At 53.0% G+C, this 19,272-nt stretch overlaps 1 protein-coding gene across 5 annotated transcripts; it reads left to right on the top strand.

Annotated features, from left to right (window-relative positions):
• The first annotated feature begins 201 nt into the window (after window positions 1-201).
• On the top strand, window positions 202-12,890 carry Ampd2 (adenosine monophosphate deaminase 2). 5 transcript variants are annotated; one of them, XM_087627744.1, is made up of 19 exons: window positions 202-243; window positions 537-679; window positions 5,642-5,772; window positions 6,012-6,142; window positions 6,458-6,526; window positions 6,619-6,730; window positions 6,998-7,184; window positions 7,440-7,581; window positions 7,694-7,783; window positions 7,998-8,127; window positions 9,198-9,392; window positions 9,477-9,608; window positions 9,756-9,919; window positions 10,199-10,325; window positions 10,413-10,576; window positions 10,873-10,993; window positions 11,272-11,445; window positions 11,624-11,734; window positions 11,843-12,883. In XM_087627744.1, the coding sequence occupies exons 2-19, from the start codon at window positions 670-672 to the stop codon at window positions 12,047-12,049; spliced, it is 2,397 nt and encodes a 798-aa protein (XP_087483870.1). In that variant the 5' UTR covers window positions 202-243; window positions 537-669; the 3' UTR covers window positions 12,050-12,883.
• Window positions 12,891-19,272: the final 6,382 nt, after the last annotated feature.

Here is a 19,272-nt window from a genome sequence, read left to right as displayed (position 1 = left end):
GGATATTTACATTCAGTCCTCAGTAACTTCTTTGGATGAGGTGTTGTCATTACCTCATCCTATTTTACTGATGAGGAAGCTGACACACAGAAATCACCCAAGACCAAAGGGCCAAGGCAAGGCCAACCCTGGCTGGGAGGCTGCCCACGTGGCGAAAGGGAACAGGGAACACGGTGGGGGCGTGGCCAGGAGGCCGGAGGCGTGGCCGAACGGGGCGTGGCCGCGGACTTGGCGGGGCCTGGGGTAGGCGAGATTGGCGCGCAGCCCGGAAGATTACGGCGGGGGGTCGCACCTGTTGCGTGACTCCCCGGTAGCCCGGCCACGGGAGTCGGATCCCTAATTGATACCCAGAAAGTGGTGAAAAAGCCCTGGGCGAATTCCGGGTCCGGTTTTCTGGGGAGCACGTGGTCTGTTTCCTCTTGAGTGCGGGCTTGGGGTCGCGACTCCGGGGTCTCCTGAGGTCATTCTGGCCGCTGAAATCGGTGGGAGCCCGCCCCCGACCAGCTGGCCATTTTGAAAACCTGCCTTCCTTCCAGCTTCTCAGTGCGGGTGCAGGGGCCAGTGTGCGACTTCGCCCCGGTGGGGGCCCTCTCCCCTCCTCAGCCGGGCTTCCTCGCTGTGCAGACTCTCGTAGGCAGCCTTCGTGGTGCCCCTCGGGACTCGGGCAGTATGGCCTCTGGTAAGTGTGTGGCGCGTGTGTTGGTGATAAAGGGTCTCCAGGACAGAGGTGCCTTGGTCGGGTGGTAAGTGGGTGGTCTTGACAATGCCTGTAAAACCTAGGGGATATGAAGAGCCTCTAGAAGGATCCAGGGAAGTAGACCTTGAGTGTGCAGGCAGAGGGACAAGTCTGAGTAGGCTGGGGTCTTTCCCACCGACCTCAGACAAGACCCTGCCTCCTACTCTTCCTATCTTCCTAGGAGGCAGCTTCTGCCGGTCAGTGGAATTTTCCCAAGACAGGCCCCTCCCTCCTGGGCTCGAATTCTCAGTTTTGCCTCCTCCCGGAGCTGGGCTGTCCCTAGAGCAGGGGTCAGATGGAGAAGAAAAGAGGGGGGCTCTGGGTTTTCATGAGTACGCTTGCTCCGTCCCTGGAGGAAATGGATTTTGAGCTTGGAGAAGCTCAGGCGGTATTCTTGCCTATTATTTTTCTCGCTGGCTGCCTGGACCAGCCCCGCCTGGACTTTGGCTTCTTTGCCTTGAAGCTTTGGCAAAGTATGAGGGTTCCAGAGGTGGGGTGAGGGTGGTAAAGAGCTGAGAACTGGCGCTGCTGCATCTCTTTTTCTCTGCACCCCCACCCCAGTCCTAGCCACCATCAGACACGGCACTCCAGAGACTGGAGTGGGAAGGGAGGGATAAGGGGCAGGATGGAGGCCCCACTCCCCGAGGTTGCCTAGACAACATCAGAAATCGTGGCCAGGGCCTCTTCCGCCTGCGGGGCGCTGCTTCCTGCATCAGTCACTCCCGCTGGGGGCGGGGCGGAGGAAGGGGTTGGATGTGGGAGAGCTTGGCCCCAGCTGGTGAGGTTCCTCCGCTGTCGCCTTGGCCCCAGCCATGGCATCCTATCCTGGCCCAGGCAAGTCCAAGGCCAAATATCCCTTTAAGAAGCGGGCCAGCCTGCAAGCTTCCGCTGCCGCTCCAGGTGAGAGTTCTTGGCTTCAGGCATGGGCTCCCCCTCCTCTTGTCCAGGCCATTGAATGCCTCTGAGAAGGCCCCCCTTCTGCAGCACCCTCTCTGCAATGATGCCTCTCGACCTCGGTTCCAGGGCTGACTGGCTGGCTTGGTGGCGCAGGGAGGGAAATGGGAGGGGGTGCCTAGGTTTCCATGTCAGGGATGCTGCCCTCCCGTAACAAGGAGTAGGTGTGAATGTGGGTGCAGAAGCGGTGTATATGCACACGTGTCCGCTTGTGCAGATGCTGCGTGTGAAGTGTATGTGAATGGAGTGTGTGTGGGGGTGTGGGACTGACTGCGGACTGGCTACTCTGATTGGTGCCTGTGCCTATACCAGGCAGGCTCGGACTCTACTTGCCTTTCCTTATTCTTTCCCAGACCCTAGATCTAGCACTCCCTCACTGGTGAGTGGGGGTGGCGGGGGTCTGACATATGGGGTCGTGTATTGCTAGCACATACACCAGAGCTGGGGCTCCATTGCCAGTATCTGTGCTGTTTGCTTGTTCCTGGTCTGTGTTGTGAGTCTCTTCAGGGGTGTGGGGAGTCCTTGGGATGGCTGGCGGGCTGTGCACGCTGCACCCTTCCCTTTGGTTTACTAATGGGGCTAGGTGGACATCTCTGCACCATTTACAGCTGGTCGTGTAGTCCATCCAGCTGAGGACTTAGCTACTAGAGATCGTGCTTCCAGGGGTGTGTGACTGTCAGCAGTTCTCAAGTGTAATGGCTAAAGAAAGACCTTTTGGTGATTGATTGGATATTATTAACCCCTTATAGCTGCCCGTATTTACACCCTGACTGGCCTCTAGCTATTCTTACACTGCGGAATATACCTGTCTAGGCTTTGTACGGTACTGAGATATGTTCTCTGTGCTTGGATCTGTTTTCTAGGTGAATGCCCTGGGGCTAGCTTTGTGCTGGTTACTCTGTTGCTGAACCAGAGACCCTTAGGTGCTTAGACCATGAGAGCATATTGTCCTTGGGGTCAAAGCCTAGGGAAGCAGCCTTGATAATGAATGAGGAGGCCTGGAGTCAAGGTGATGGACTAAGCACCAGAATCCTGGAGCTGACGGAGTGGCCCCCTTTGGCTTTCGCCTGTATGTGTGTATATATGGTGTTGTAAATGCCGAGTTTTGGCACGGGTTCAGGGAGATGGTCGTGGCCCCGGGAGAGTGGAGGCTCTCACTGTGTCTCACCTCTGGTGAGTCCCAAGTAATTTTTTACAGTCATGTGGCAGACTAGGAGAATGATTCTGGCTGCTGGGACCCTTCCTACTCACCTAACACTTCTCTGTAGGTCCAGGGCTACCTCATAGGAAAGGGTTTAAAATGAGTGCCTTATCCTCATTTCTGCGGCTCTGTGGTCTGCCTTCAGGGGTTTTGGAAATAGTTGGTGGCTTGGCTCTTTGGGAAGCTGAGGCAGGAGGATCATGGCTCAGACACTTAAGACACTTAGACTCCTGCCTAGAAGTAAAAGTAGAAAAGGACGAGGATATAGCCCAGTAGTAGAGGACCTCTCTAGCTTACACAAGGCCTCAGGCGTGGTCTTGGTAAAGCAAAAGAGAGTAAACAAAGCCCCCAAAGGGTCTGGAACTGTGTTTAAGAAGCCTCTGGATTCCTTTTTGTTTGTTTGGTCTTTGAGACTGGGTTTCTTTGTGTAGCCCTGGCTGTGCTGGAACTCACTCTGTAGACCAGGCTGGCCTGAAACTCACAAAGATCTGCCTGCCCTTGCCTACTGAGTGCTGGGATTAAAGGTGTGTGCTGTCACCACCTGGCCTAGGATCTGAACCCTGGGTTCCGTGGGTAGGTGTTGATCTTTGCTTTTTCCTCCTATTCTGCTCTCCTGCAAGGGAGAAGTAGCATCACCTCATCCCTGCAGAGTTCCTTTCTCCTCAGTGCGCTTCCCTTCTTACCAGCCCTAACCCTGCCCTGGGCTCAGAGACCTTCTCATCCTCTTCACTGAAGAGCCCCCAGTGGGAGGTGCTTTGAGGGTCCCAGGCACCCCCAGGCTGTCCTGTGGGCTGAGGGCCCTCACCTAAGCTTTATAGAACACTTGTAGGACATTCCCCTGTGAGTCCTGGGGCTGTGGCCAGGTAGGACAAGGCTACTTGTCACCCACTGATAGCCTGGGTCCAGAGGTTCAGAGAAGCAAGTAAACAAAGGCAGAGTCCTAAGTGTCTTCCAAATGCTGTTCCCATATTCCAAGGTGCTCTTTCTGAACAGGCTGTTCTCACCCTGACATTTGCCTTGGAACTGCTAGGAAGCCTCCGTAACTATCTCCTACCCACATTAGACCAGTGGTCCATACCAGGCAGCTCCTGTGTAGCAAAGACCTTGTCTCTCTTGCGGAGTCCATAGTCAGGGCCCAAAAGACAGTGGTGGGCAGAGGAAGCTGTCCTGAGCCTGCAGGGCTCAGGGGAGGGTTGCTGGTTTCCCTCTGTGTCTCTCCTCCTACTCTTTGGCCAGCCAGGCTGTGTCCACTTTCTGTCCCCTAGGGCTGTGGTTTTAAGGAGACTTGGCCCCTCCCCTGCCAGGCTGCCTTGGCCACATCAGCTTGTCTTGTTTGTCCCTATCAAGACCCTGGATCTGGGTGGCCTCGCTGGCATGGAAGAGGTTAACGTGCTGCTACAATTCTCATCTCTCAACTCCTGCTCCTTCTCTGGATTTCTGAACTCCCTGAGCTCTCCCAGCCCCCTACATGTGGCCACCTCAGGGTCTCCCCCGCTTATAGCTGCACTTGGTACAGCCCATGCCAGCCCCTGAGCCGTCCTGGGGGACTGGCTGCAGCTTCACAAGGCAAACAGGCAGGCAAGGGGCGCAGGGCTGCTGAGCAGTACACTCTTGAACTCTCCAGTAGGGACCAAGGCAAGTAGGTAGCTGGGTTCTGACCTAGGGTGAGGACCCCTCTTGTCCAGTGTTGGGACTGTACCTGGAGTCTAGGAAGTGGGTACAAAGACCTTAGGGCATAATGCCCGAGTCCTTTTCTAAGCCAGTGGAGGTGGGGGAGAGGGTTCTGGAGAGATGGGTCTTCTACAGCTGGCAGGAAGAACCAAATGGTCTGTGGAAAGCTCCAGCAAGAGGAGGTTGAGACTGTTGAAGGACTCTGGGAGGTTCCTTCCTGGTGGGCTAGCAGTGTAGGCAGCCCAGGAGGCTAGCAGCTTCTGACCTTCAATGTTAGCCTTGTGGTAGGGCCCATGGAGAGGTCTGCCCTTTGGGGAATAGAAAAAAATCCCTGGCTTCCAACTCTCCCTTTCCCAGGGCCCTCCATGAGGCCTCCAGCCTAGATCCTAAGGCCTCCAAGTGGCACAGACTACAGCAGCTCCCTTTGGAGGACTGGCCAGTTGTGGGACAGGTAGTGTAGGATCAGTCCTCATCTTGGCAGCTCCAGGATCCTGGAGAGAACAGGCCTCCAGTGGGACACCAGGTTCCTTGCCAACCAGGCCCTCTTCTTGAGAGTTGCTTCTCGGGGGTAAATCTGACCCTGGGTTCGTACCCTAGAAATTGATGATCCTTAATGATCCTTAGTATGGCCACTAAGCGAGCGTCCTGAATGAGTGCTTGTGTGCATGCATGTGTGATGCGTGCATGCATGCGCGTGTGTGTGCATGCGTGTGTGTATACATGTGTGTGTGTACATCCCTTTTTGGAAATAGTCATAGGCAGATAAATTCTCCTGATAGAAAGGAGTGGGCTGCTCCCACCTCAAGTTGCAGAGTTGGCTGGATCCATTTGGTCCACAGGCAGGCCCAGGACCTCATCCCTGAGCCTGGGGTGGTGAAGGGCCTCTGTGTAGATGTGGATGAAAACTCTGGGGTGCCCCATATGACTGGCTCTTCTGTCTCAGTGGAATTATTGTCCAATGTCTATGCCCTGGGTTTTAATAGGGTCTGGCACCAGGGTGGGGAGGGGCTCTTGGTTTTCAGAGAAGCATCCAGGCCCTGTCCCTGCTCCCCTTGACCTTGGGACTACTGTCTCTGCAGAAGCTCGAAGTGGTCTGGGGGCCTCTCCACTGCAGTCTGCCCGATCCCTGCCAGGCACCGCCCCCTGCCTTAAGCATTTCCCGCTCGACCTTCGCACGTCTATGGATGGCAAATGCAAGGAGATCGCTGAGGTAGCACCCTTTTACCTCCTCACCTCAAACTCTGCCTCTGTTGCTATACCCTCTACCTCAGCCACCTCTCATCTTGGGACATCCTCTTGGCAGGGACAGTGCTTGACTGGCCCTGATGCTCAGACTTTTCTGGGAACCCTGGTTCCTGCCTTCACCCTTTGCCCAGGCTCTGCCGGGGAGGACGGGGCAGAGGTCTTGACGGGCCACCTGACCTTCCTCCTCTCCCGCCCTGGTACCAGGAGTTGTTCAGCCGCTCACTGGCTGAGAGTGAGCTCCGTAGCGCCCCTTATGAGTTCCCGGAGGAAAGCCCCATCGAGCAGCTAGAGGAGCGGAGGCAGCGGCTGGAGCGCCAGATCAGCCAGGATGTCAAGTGAGTCTATTACTGTCCCTTCCCTGTCCCCTCTCCTGTTGTCTCTTTGAGGTCTGCCTGGAAGGCAGCATAGAGCACATTCTTGGGAACCAGACTACTGCTGGATCCATCTTCCTGTAGGCTCTGAGTCTACTGGATAACTTACTTCTGGAGCTGTTTTCTCATCTCTGAAGTGGGGTGAGAATAGCCCAGGGTGTACAGGCAGGCCCATGGACCACATAGGATACTATGTAGACAGAAGCTGGCACTGTGCTGGGGCCTGAATGCTGCAGCCACTGCTTTTGCTCTACCAGACCTTACTCCTCCCACCTTTAGGCTGGAGCCAGATATTCTGCTTCGGGCCAAGCAAGATTTCCTGAAGACAGACAGTGATTCGGACTTACAGTAAGGAGGGCAGAGGGGCATGCGCAGATGGTATGGGGATGGGTCTGTACCATGGCTGTCTCTGACCCATTTTTAATCTCTCTTTCCTATAGGCTGTACAAGGAGCAAGGAGAGGGACAGGGGGACAGGGGTCTTTGGGAACGTGATGTGGTACTGGAACGGGAATTTCAGCGGGTCATCATTTCTGGGGAGGAGAAGTGTGGGGTGAGTGTGGAGTGAAGCCTTAAGTTTGCACCCATGTGATCTAGAGGGTTCTGGCCTGGGGGACTGGTGGGAGCTGGAGAGGGTATTTCCTTTTCTGGTGCCTGGAGTAGCAGAGGTTTCGGGTTCACTGATTGGGTGGGACCAGAGAAGGCTGGAGGTTCCTGGATTTGAGGCCTTTGGGGCTGGGGGGTAGGCAGTGTGAGGGCTGGGCAAGGAAGTGACATGGCACAGAGACCAAAGGAAGTGGCTGTTTGTCCTTGTCTTCAGGTGCCATTCACAGACCTCTTAGATGCAGCCAAAAGTGTGGTTCGAGCACTGTTCATCCGGGAGAAGTACATGGCCCTATCGCTGCAGAGCTTCTGTCCCACCACCCGCCGTTACCTGCAGCAGCTGGCGGAAAAACCCCTGGAGACTCGAACCTATGAACAGAGTCCTGATACCCCTGTGTCTGCCGGTGGGAGCTCCCATCCCTCTCCAACCCCAACTGTCCTGGGTGTCTAGGCTTGGAGCCTAAGCACTTCTGCCCTGTCTTCATCTCCCCGACCTCTCACCCCAGGCTCTTCCTAGCTTCTTGACATCCAGGAGGGTGGAGGGTGGGGACCAGAGCTACTCTTGGGGCTTCTGATGTACCTTGTCCTTTATGGAGCCTGTAGACTGGGCAACTGCTGGCCGTGAAGCTCCTAGTCTTGATTCCTCCTCTTCTTTGCAGATGCCCCAGTGCACCCCCCTGCGCTGGAACAGCACCCATATGAGCACTGTGAGCCAAGCACCATGCCTGGGGACCTGGGCTTGGGTCTGCGCATGGTACGTGGTGTGGTACATGTCTACACCCGCAGGGACCCTGATGAGCAGTAAGTGTGGTGTCGTGTGTTGGGGTACACCATATGGAGTAATGCATTGGCTTGGGAGGGGCCAGGGGGCTTGCTTGGCTTGCTCTCCTCACCCAAGCTTCCTGTGTGTTAGCTGTCCAGAGGTGGAGCTTCCATACCCTGACCTACAGGAATTTGTAGCTGATGTCAATGTGCTGATGGCCCTGATTATCAATGGTCCCATGTAAGTTTCTGCCTGTCCCTTCAGCTCGTCTCACAGCCCAGATTCTCTAGCCCCAGCCCTGCCCTGCCCTGCCCCAGACAACTGTCACCTTGTCTCCTGCCACTCCCTGGTCACCTACTCCTAGTTGGCTGCCCTCTTGGCTGCCCTTATTCTGTGTGTTCCGGTCTTCAACTAACCCAGGAGCATTCACCCGAGCCTCTCTCTTCCTGTCCAGAAAGTCATTCTGCTACCGCCGGCTTCAGTACCTGAGCTCCAAGTTCCAGATGCACGTTTTGCTCAATGAGATGAAGGAGCTGGCTGCTCAGAAGAAAGTGCCACACCGGGACTTCTACAATATCCGTAAGGTGGGCCTCAGCTCGTGGCTCTGTGCCTTCCTGTTGTCCCTCCCACTGCCGCTAGCATTCAATATGAAAGCCCTTTTATACCTACGGCTTGGGCCATGGGCCCTTCCTTTAAAAGTGAAAATTTTATTTCATTTTAATGTAATTTTTTGTAATTAATGCGATTTAATGTAATAGAAATTTAAAATTTAAAAATACAGAATAAGTTTTTATTACATTTTAATTAATTTGTGGATGTGGGCAACTGGAAACAGAGGAGCTTACCAGGAGTCACTTCTCTTCTCCTACCATGTGGGTCCTGAGGCTCTTGACTTTCTCAGGTTTGGTGGCAGGTGCCTTTACCTACTGAGCTGACTCTCCCAAACTTTCCATTTGTGTGTGTGTATATATATATATGATATGTGTATGTGTGTGCATGTGCGCTTATGATATGTATGTGTATGCATGTTTGCAAGTATGTGTGTGTATATGATATGTGTGCATGTGTGTATGTGTGTGTGTATGCATGTTTGCAAGTATGTGGTCGTGTGTGTGTATACATATGATATGTGTATGTGTGTGCATGTGCGCCTATGATATGTATGTGTATGCATGTTTGCAAGTATGTGTGTGTGTGTATATGATGTGTGTGCGTGTGTGAATGATATGTGTGCGTGTGTGTATGTGTGTGTGTATGCATGTTTGCAAGTATGTGGTCGTGTGTGTGTGTGTGTGTGTGTGTGTGTGCGTGTGTGTGCTTGTGTATGCATGTATACATGTGTAGTAGGAAACCAAAGTTGACATTGGGTATCTTCCACCTTCTGTATTGAGGCAGAGTTTCTTCCTTAACCCAGTTTCAACCCAGACTTTGCTGTTGGTTAGTCTGGCTCACCAGCTTCTCTTCTGTACCTCCTCTGCCTTCCTCATATTAAGATGATAGGCAGGCTGCTGCATGTGCTTGGCTTTTATGTGGGTTCAGTGGATCCCAGCTGCAGTCCTCATATTTGTATAGCAAACAAACACAGATGGCGGAGCCATCTCCCCAGTCCCAAGGCCTACCCTTGGTTGGACACAGCAGTCCTTCTCTACCGCAGGTGGACACACACATCCATGCCTCGTCCTGCATGAACCAGAAGCATCTGCTGCGCTTCATCAAGCGGGCGATGAAGCGGCATCTGGAGGAGATCGTGCATGTGGAGCAGGGCCGAGAGCAGACGCTGCGAGAAGTCTTCGAGAGCATGAACCTCACTGCCTACGACTTAAGTGTGGACACGCTGGATGTGCACGCGGTCTGTCCCGTGGGATGGGCTGGGGTGTTGGTCAGTACTGGGGCCAGGGATCAGGGGTGACCTAGGCCTTCCCATCTCCTCCAGGACAGGAATACCTTTCATCGATTTGACAAATTCAATGCCAAATACAACCCTATTGGGGAGTCTGTCCTCCGAGAGATCTTCATAAAAACTGACAACAAGATTTCTGGGAAGTACTTTGCTCACATCATCAAGGTATGGAGACCATTCTCCCCTGCTGAGCTAGAGCCCACGTGTAGGAGGGCTCAAGGGACAGGAGGAGGGAAGTGAGAGGCCTGATGAGACATGTGGTGGGTACACGGGGCAGGGAGGAACCTAGGTGTCGTTGCTTCTGGTGTCTAGGAGGTGATGTCAGACCTGGAGGAGAGCAAATACCAGAATGCAGAGCTCCGGCTGTCCATCTACGGGCGTTCGAGAGACGAGTGGGACAAGCTGGCCCGCTGGGCAGTGAACCACAGAGTGCACTCGCCCAATGTCCGCTGGCTGGTGCAGGTGCCCCGCCTCTTGTGAGTGTCCCTTAGAGTGGAGTGGAAGCTCCATAGGTGTACAAGGGGCCAGGGCCTACCTCCTGCTCAACTGAGCGGCCGAGCCTTCAGTGCTGAACACTCTGAGTGCCAGGACAGGTCTCCCAGGCCAACCCACAGTTGGTCCAGCCTGGTTTGTCTGGATGTCCCACTCTCCCACTGTGGTTCAGATGCACCCTGGTGCTTCTCCTGACAGCTTTGACTCCTACTGGCCTGCTGTTGGCCCTGACCTGCATATGTTTGTCCCCTGTCTCCCTGCAGTGATGTATACCGCACCAAGGGCCAGCTGGCCAACTTCCAAGAGATGCTGGAGAACATCTTCCTGCCACTGTTTGAAGCTACTGTGCACCCTGCCAGCCACCCAGAGCTGCACCTCTTCCTGGAGCATGTGAGGAGTGGCATGGGCCGGGAGGGGCAGGATGCCTGGGCTCGGGCCCAGCCGTGGCTATGGGCCTGACCACCAGTTCTTTGCCAGGTGGATGGTTTTGACAGTGTGGATGATGAGTCTAAGCCAGAGAACCATGTCTTCAACCTGGAAAGTCCCCTCCCAGAAGCTTGGGTGGAGGAGGATAACCCTCCCTATGCCTACTACCTGTATTACACCTTCGCTAACATGGCCATGCTGAACCATCTGCGCAGGTGCTTACACCAGGAGTGTCGAACCCTTGCTCGCTGCGCTTTGAGTACCCTGAGCTGAGGTCACAAGTGCCCCGACACACACATTGCTCCTGCACCCAGACCAACAGACTCTTTTTCTGCCCTTAGACTTAGTTTTTCCATCCTTCCCTGTCAAGGGTCTGCCCTGTCTTCTCTCCTAGCTCCCCACTGCCTGTCACTAGCTGGAGTACACACATAGGAGTGATGTGGGATCTGGGGGGCAGGCGCGCTTAGGCGAGCCCAAGCTCTGGAGCTGACTCTGTCTTCATCCCCCTCAGGCAGAGAGGTTTCCACACGTTTGTGCTGAGGCCCCACTGTGGGGAGGCTGGGCCCATCCACCACCTGGTATCAGCCTTCATGCTGGCCGAGAACATCTCCCACGGGCTGCTTCTGCGAAAGGTCAGGGTCTACACCCCAGCCTCCACATGCAGCTGTTTGCCTTCCTGATCCTCCTCCTCCCCCAGCCATGAGATCAGATTCCTCCTTCCCAATATAATTAGCTCTTCCCACCCATCCTCTAGTTGGGGAGCCCAGCCCAGGACTCATCATTCTTATGTGGGACCTAGCCTGCACCCTCACACCCCCTTCCCCTAAGCCCCAGGACCAGCATGCAGGCCATCCCGCCCTCCCAGCATTGAGACCACCTGACAAGTCCTCCATTCCTCCTACCTGCCCAGGCCCCTGTCCTGCAGTACCTGTATTACCTGGCTCAGATTGGCATTGCCATGTCCCCACTCAGCAACAACAGCCTGTTCCTCAGCTACCACCGGAACCCTCTACCTGAGTACTTGTCCCGTGGCCTCATGGTCTCGCTGTCCACGGATGACCCCTTGCAGTTCCACTTCACCAAGGTCAGACCCAGGCCAGCGGGAGGGCAGCCAAGGCCGGGTGTCTGGGGGATACTGGGTGTCTCTGGGTTGGTGCTGCCCCCTTGCTGGTGGAACTTAGCAACTGTTAGCTAAGTCCTTGAGGGAGGGAGAGAGGGACTACAGGGCCTGATGCCTCCCTCAAGGAACCTGGCCTGTGCAGGAGCCCCTGATGGAGGAGTACAGCATCGCCACCCAGGTGTGGAAGCTCAGCTCCTGTGATATGTGTGAGCTGGCCCGAAACAGTGTGCTCATGAGCGGCTTCTCTCACAAGGTACGACACTGAACTTGCCTGGGGCTGGGCATCACCTTTCTCCCTTTGCACTTTGGGTCCTGTGATCATGATCTACTGCGTCTCTCCCTGATACCTACACCCCTGCAGGTGAAGAGCCACTGGCTGGGACCCAACTATACCAAGGAGGGCCCTGAGGGTAACGACATCCGCCGCACCAATGTGCCGGACATCCGAGTAGGCTACCGCTACGAGACCCTGTGCCAGGAGCTGGCGCTGATCACACAGGCCGTCCAAAGTGAGATGCTGGAGACCATCCCAGAGGAAGTGGGCATTGTCATGAGCCCTGGGCCGTAGGGAACCTGGCCTGAGCAGTGCGTGCCCCATCTCAGCGACTTGATTGTGTCTGTGATCAGACCCCTCCCACCTGGTGTGGTCTCTGCATGTCTCCGTGCTATGTCTCTGTCCTGCATGTCTTTGACCATGTCTTGCCTCTGGGCCACCTCAATGAAAGCCAAGTCCAAGAATCTGCTTCGTTATTGTCTCAGCTCAGGTGATACCTGATGGCTGAGATTTTAAAAGTTGGCCCTGCTAGTGACCCGTCCCAGAATCGTCAGAAGTCTGGCTGTCCTACGGTGTCTTCAGTGTCCACAGGGGCTTGGGATGGTTGTGTGGGGCTGGCCCCTTGAGCCCTGGAAGCCCAGGCTTTGGTTAGAGTTCAGGTTGAGTTTCTCTCCTGTGTGTGTGGCCATGGGGCAGGAGATCATTATATCTCTGCTGTGGCACTGGCTGCTCAGCCTCTGAAGCCCCAGCTGGTCTGTGCTGGGCAGAGCAGGACTTGGGCTCGCTCATGGCCCTGGAGGCTTGGCCTGAGGGGCTGGACCACCACTCATCAGCCTCCGGTTCCTCCCCAGTCCACGTGTTCCTTTGTTACCAACTCCCTTGTACCCCCATGTGAGGGGCAGCTGCCCTGAACCGTCTACAGTTGGAGGCTGCTGGAGTTGGAAGGTGCTGGGACTGTCACTAGCCCTGGAGATGGCACCTTCTTTGGGGTTTCCAGGTCTTTGACCAGACCCAGTTCCCAGCTCGCCTCCTGTGTTATGTTCTAGACAAGGTCTTTGCTATGAAGAACAGTGTTTCATATGACCCATTTTTCCTAGTGCATGAGAAATAAAAAGATTATTTAATTAATGCGGCACGTGAAGGTCTCTGTTGGTGGAGGGAGAGGAAGGGTGGCAGAGTGGTAAGACACTCTGGTGGAGTATCACATGGGCCGCTGTATAACAGGCTGTCAGTCCTGCCGACGCTTTTGAGCGCCCGGATTACAATGTATGCTGCCAGCCTGTGAGGTACAGCACATTCTGAGGTGCGTGGCATGGATGAAGTGGATTGTGTACACACTGAGGTGTCTATAGGAGAAGAGATCCCATTGAGCCTCACCCAGTTTGCCCCTTCTGAAGGGGTCTTGAGGCTCCAGGTCCACAGTGTGTATTCTGGAAGGATGACACCCTTCCCACCTCGTGCCTCCTGTGTAGCCTCTTAGGACATCGAGGTAGATGGGGACATAAGTCCCTACATGGCTGGCTGAGGCATTTAGGGGGCCTGTTTAAGATGCTCTTCCCAGGTCCCTCCCTCAGGGGTTCTGACACAGGTAGTGGGTGTGGTGACAGATACACCTACCTGTCAGGTTGTAGTGCGTGGGTCTGGAGCTGCGTGTACTGGAGTCCATTGCTCACAGTGCACCTCCACCGAGTCTGTGATACAATGTGCAGAGCACCTTTTTGCCGTTAAGGTGGCTAGAACCTGCTGCCCGTGTAATGGAGGGGAGCAAAATGGACTCGGTAGCACAGGGTACTTACTACATAGGCAACAGATGCTTGCAACAGCTGCTGCTGGGTGGAGAGGGATTAGGGGCTGCTTGCCTCAGAATTGCAAGCCTGTGTGATAAGAGGACCTGGTTGGGAGCCCGTGGAGGTCAGCATCATGCCCCACTCCCAGCCCCCCTGACTCTGAGCAGCAGGTAGGAAGGCCTCAGACTGTAGCAGGTGTCCCAGAGACCCAAGGCAGAGCTCTGCCTCCCACGGGCTCCTAGCCAATTCATTTTCTCTGTTTATGTATCTAAACTGAAGCTGCAGTTAGGGCACGAGCAGAAGGCTGTACAAACAAAACTGATTTCTGCCTAGGGAAATGAGCTGAGGGGACAAAATGGCCAGCAACAGAATAGAGACAAGCAGCCATGTCTGAGGTTCTCCAGGCCTCACTGGGCCTTCTCTGCCCTGCCCCCACATTAAAGTTTTTCAAGGGTGATGGCACTGACTTTTGGAAGTCAAGCAACCTGGATTAAGAGATCCTTCTACACTGTTCCTTGAAGGCCACCATTCCCTGTCCACACCAGCACTGAGGACTCCATATTCTTCTCTGAGTTTGTCAAAAGGTCAAATCCTTTCCTTCATTTTCCTGTCCAACTCTTCTTAGCTTGTGCTGAGGCCCAGCCCTCAGTGCGTCGCTCGCTAACTAACAAGGTTTCTTAGCAACCTCTCGTTTCACACGACCTGGACTTTGGTTTTTCATTTTTCAGACATTTCTCTTAAACATTCATCAAGAGTGGATCTTTTGAAAAACATCCTTTTTAAAGCTTGATTTTGTGGTGCTAGGGACTGAACACAGGACTATATACACTAGGTTAGTGAGCGGTACACACAGCCTAGGAATCAGCAACCTTTAAACGATAAGGGACTCTGCTTTGATAATGGGTCACATGAACTTACTGGCTGACGTTCTCCAGTATAAACAAGGCTGAAGAGACACATCCCTGGCTCCTAACTGCCAGTAGGAAACATGGACGTGGTGGTCATCACTGATGACCACAACAGCTGGAAATGAACGTCACCACCAGGCTAACCAGGTATGGCATGGTCAGCCCCAGATCTGACTGATGTGCAGCTCAGAGATCTAGAGAAACAGGCAGAATGATCCACTCCCGCCCGCTGGCTTGGCTCCATCGTACTGACATCTTTAGAAGACAGCACGGACTGAGATGAAAACACAGGAGGGAGATACCGGGAATCTTTTTCTGGGAATACAAAACAAAGACACACGTATAAGTAAAATGCTTCTGTAGAAAAGATTTCTTAAAGGGGGTTCTTTGACGATATAGGAAAATAGGAAGCAAAAAGCCCATTCCCACTACCAGTTGTACCAAGTATGACCACATACCTGAGCTATATGTATGCACGAATATATTTTACATATTGACATTTTCCTTCTAGTTCTTTTTTTCTTCAAAAAGCCTTTTTATTACATATTGTGTGCTCGCGCATGTGCATACATGTGTGCATCTGCATGAACTCGTCATGGAGCATATGTGGAGGTCACTTGGTCCTCCTACCACATGGGTCCTGGTGAAGGGTCAGGTGGGAAGGCTTGGCACCCATCACTTACTGAGTTACCTTGCCATCCCCACTTCTTGTTTGCAAGTAGCATTTTGTTTGTTTTTGAGACCCGGCCTCCTGTGCAGCTCAGGCTGGTCTTCCACAAAGCCTTCTCTGTGTGGAGATCATGCCGCCACATGATAAGTTCAAGGGAGTTTGAATCGAGACTATGTTCTTGTTAAATTTACCTTTACAATTATTAACCCATCTTTCACGTTCTGTTACTGCCATCTATAGATGTAAATTTTATTGCTGTGTCCTGCCCCATGACGGTTTACCACCGTAGCTTTTCTCTGTTGAGAATAACCAGGCCTGGGCTTGTGAGATGGTAGAGGTAGATGGTCGATGGTAGCTGGTAGAGGTCATTGATGCCAAGCCTAGCGCCCTGGCTCAGTGCTTGGGTTTTACATCGTGGAAAGTGAAAGTTGATTCTGGAAAACCCCTCCAGGAACATGCTCCGTGGCACGTGCATATGCGCACATGCTCAAGATGTAGAAGGAGTAGTAAGTAGGCCTGGAGTGTGACTGGCTGCGCACTGTGGAGCCATGACCCCTGGCCTCAGCTCTACTCCTGATCTGTGCGACCTCAGGCAAGATGCTTCCTTCTTTGTGCCTCCAGGTCCTTACCCATAATGCTTTCCTCGTGTTGAACTGGATTTAAAGCATTAAGTAAGATTCTAGTAAGCTTTAGCTTTGGTTTGCACAAGGCTTGAGAGTCTCATGCTAACCTGCATGCCCATAAGAGAGAATTAATTGCCCAGTTTGAGATGTCTATTTCACTTGATAGGATGAGGCAAAGCCCTTTCCTGGCTTGCTTGCCCTCTGCCTGGTCGGACCTCTAATACAGGCTCCCTGCCAGCCCCTCCATGTGACCTGTGTGGGGGCTGAGTGTGGACCCCTCCTGAGGAAGGTAGCACCTTACCACCCTCCAAAGGCTGACCTTGAATTCACTGTGTAGTCCTGGCTGGGGCAGGAACCTCCCTCTCACTTGCTGGGTTGAGATTGGTGGTGGACTTTTAAAACCAATGCTTTAAAATGCCCCGGCATGAAAACAGTAGAAGAACTTTAACCCCTTGTGGCCCTTGGACTGGCACAGGGTGACGTCTACACACCTAGGCACTGCAAGTAGCCAAGTAGACAGCAACCTGGGCTGCTCTGAGGGCGCCCCCTCCTGGGGAGCTGGAGAGGTGCAGGTGGGGACGTTTCTTGCGCTCATCCAAATGCTGTCACACTATTGCCTCCTGGGTGAATTTATTCAAGGAAAGTCCAATAGAACATTTAAACATTAACTCATGTTTAGTCTAATGTTCAATAATTCACTTTGTCTTCCATATGGGAGCAAAGTCGCTCAACTTGACCTTGCCCGGTTGATGACTTGGGGTAGGTGGTCTCTCCAGACAGAAGCTGCAGGGGCTCATGAGCATCTGGAGTTGGGGGACCCAGGGTCGCCGGTTTTGGATGTAAACCCCGCAGAGTGGACTTTCAAAGGCTCAAGGAAGGCTGGGGAGCTAGAACTTTGGAGGCTATAAAATAAGAAAAAGAAGAGAAATCGAAACTAACAAATGTTTAAAGAAATGCCTTCAGAAAATAGCATGTCAACTTCAATATTTGTTAATTTTAGTATCCCTACAAATGTCATTATATTTGGAAACAGTTTGTAAACTGGATTTGGCAAACACTCCAGAATCCGCAGCATGACTGTAGTCATAGCCAGTTCTAAACTAAATGAGTTACTCATAGTCTGGTAACTTCAAAAGCAACTTCAAAAGCGAGTTGAAGGGGGCCCCTTTAGTTTAAACCAAAGACAAGTTACGTCAAATGAAGATATGGGTGCATTTGAATGTTGGTTACTCTTGGAGGGGAGGGTCCTCAGAATCAGATGCAGGGTCTGCACAGGGCTCAGGAGAGCCCTGCCTCCCGCCTTCTTCCAGAGAAGATTGGTCCGGCCTTCAGATCAGTGCTTCTCCCTGTCTGCCTCTGCTGTCTCTCCTGTCGGCAAAGCAGCCACATGAGTGGTTAGATAGATGTCCGTCTCCACTTCGCTCCTGAAAAACTGGCCTGCTTGTGAGCCTGTTAGCTGGCAGAGTGAGCCCTGAAACTTCAGGCAGGTAGGAGAGTAAAGCCCAGCCTACCCCAGCCTGGGGCCCTACGAAAGGAAACGAGGGGACTAGGCTGTTTCTAGCACCCTGCACCCTGTCAAAGTTCTTTCCGTGTGAGTGTGTAATGTGCTTGGGCTGCTTTGCACGTCAGGCAGCATCGTAGCCCCACTCTCTCTATCCCAGGCTTGACCTCACCATGTAGCCCTGGCTGGCTTCGATTTTGTTTTGTTTTTGTTTTTTCCGGAGCTGAGGACCGAACCCAGGGCCTTGTGCTTGCTAGGCAAGTGCTCTACCACTGAGCTAAATCCCCAACCCCTGTTTGTTTTGTTTTTTTGTTTTGTTTTTCCTGTCTGGCTTTGAATTAGCAGCAGTCATTCTGCCTCCTAAGAACTGAGATTTCAGGCGTTCTCCTCCTGCCCCCAAGAGAGAAACGCCAGGGTCAGTGAGGTTGGGGGTGAGCTGGCTCCACTGGGACGTGCAGAGCCACCCTCCTATGGCCTTAAAGGTCTGTATCTGCTTGAGGGCAGAAGTTGTCTCTGAGAAGGGACGATGTCCTGCCTCATCCTGGTATGAGTGATCTGGATGAGGCCGGTAGCTGGGAGTGGAGAAGAGCGTTTAGAGAGGCAGTTAAGATCTGTAGTTAAGCGGTGTGGTGGTGGCAGTGCACGCCTTTAGTCTCAGCACTTGGGAGGCAAGGGCAGGGGCAGGGGCAGGGGCAGGGGCAGGAGCAGGGGCAGGGGCAGGGGCAGGGGCAGGGGCAGGGGCAGGGGCAGGGGCAGGGACAGGGGTAGCTGGATCTCTGAGTTTGAGGCCAGCCTGATCTACAGAGCGGGTTCCAGGACAGCGAAGGCTACACAGAGAAACTCTGTCTTGAAAAACCAACCAAGCAACCAAAAATCTGTTGTTATTGACTGGAGGGCTGGCTAAGTGGTTAACAGCTCTTCCAGACACTCTCCAACACCAACATGACAGCCCACAATTGTCTGCAACTCTGGTTGTAGGCAATCCGCCGCCTTCTGACCTCTGTGAGAATATGGTGAACAGACATCCGTGTGTGCAGAACACCCATGCACATAAAATAAAAATAATGAGTACAATTAAAAAGAGAGATCAGTGGTTAGGGGTTAGCAGGTTAACAATTGGTAAAGCCTTGCCTTTCAAGTACAAAGAGCTAAGTTCAGTTCCCAGAACCCCAGTGCTGGGGAGGTGCAGGTAGGAGGTTCCTTGGGGCTCACCATGCAGCTAGTTTAGTCTAATTGTCTCAAACGAGGTAGACAGTGTTCCTGAGGATTATATCTGAGGTTGTCTACTGGCCTTTAATGTGTGTGTGTGTGTGTGTGTGTGTGTGTGTGTGTGTGTATGTGTGTGTGTGTGTGCTTTAAAAAACAGGGCGGCATAAGTAGCCACAGTGTCATGATTGGCTGGCACAGTCTGACAAAAGATTGAGAGTTTGCATCCTGAGAGATGATGACAAGTCCTCATCTTTCCTTTCATAGGCAAGAGAACGAAAGCTCAGAGTCCATACAATTTTTCCAAGAGCTCGTGTTATGTTGATAAATGACAGTGCATCAGGCTGTGTGTGTACATTGTCACGGGGCAGAATACCCAGGATAAAACTTAAAAGCAGAAGATCATTTGGTCCACATTCAGAGATCTGTATCCAAGGCCACGTGCTCCTTTCGCTATGGACTGGTGACTTTCCACATCCGAACAGGGCACAGGCTCTACTGTTTGTTGTGGAGATCAAATTCTGTGTAGTTAGGGGTGAGTTTGAGCAGGGGACTTGGACAATTTCTGGCTTGTATCAGAAATTCTACTGTGGGAATCTAGAGAAGTTTAGGTCAGTTACTTTTTGGAGAAAATTATTCAATCTGTTTTATGACACCCAGTTTTTCAGGTTTAGGTTTTACAAGAATATCATGGGTTAAACAGGAATGTGGCTATGCCTACCCACATCCTCAAGGCCTTTTAGAGCAAGGTGGGGTCAACATTGTTCAGAGGGGACTATGGCAGAGACAGCTGAGCGGCCAGCCATATACCTCACCTGTCTC

The sequence above is a fragment of the Rattus norvegicus genome, chromosome 2 (assembly GCF_021556685.1).
Source record: "Rattus norvegicus strain SHRSP/BbbUtx chromosome 2, alternate assembly SHRSP_T2T, whole genome shotgun sequence".
NCBI classification, from domain to species: domain Eukaryota; kingdom Metazoa; phylum Chordata; class Mammalia; order Rodentia; family Muridae; genus Rattus; species Rattus norvegicus.
This window is presented reverse-complemented; position numbering and strand designations above follow the sequence as displayed.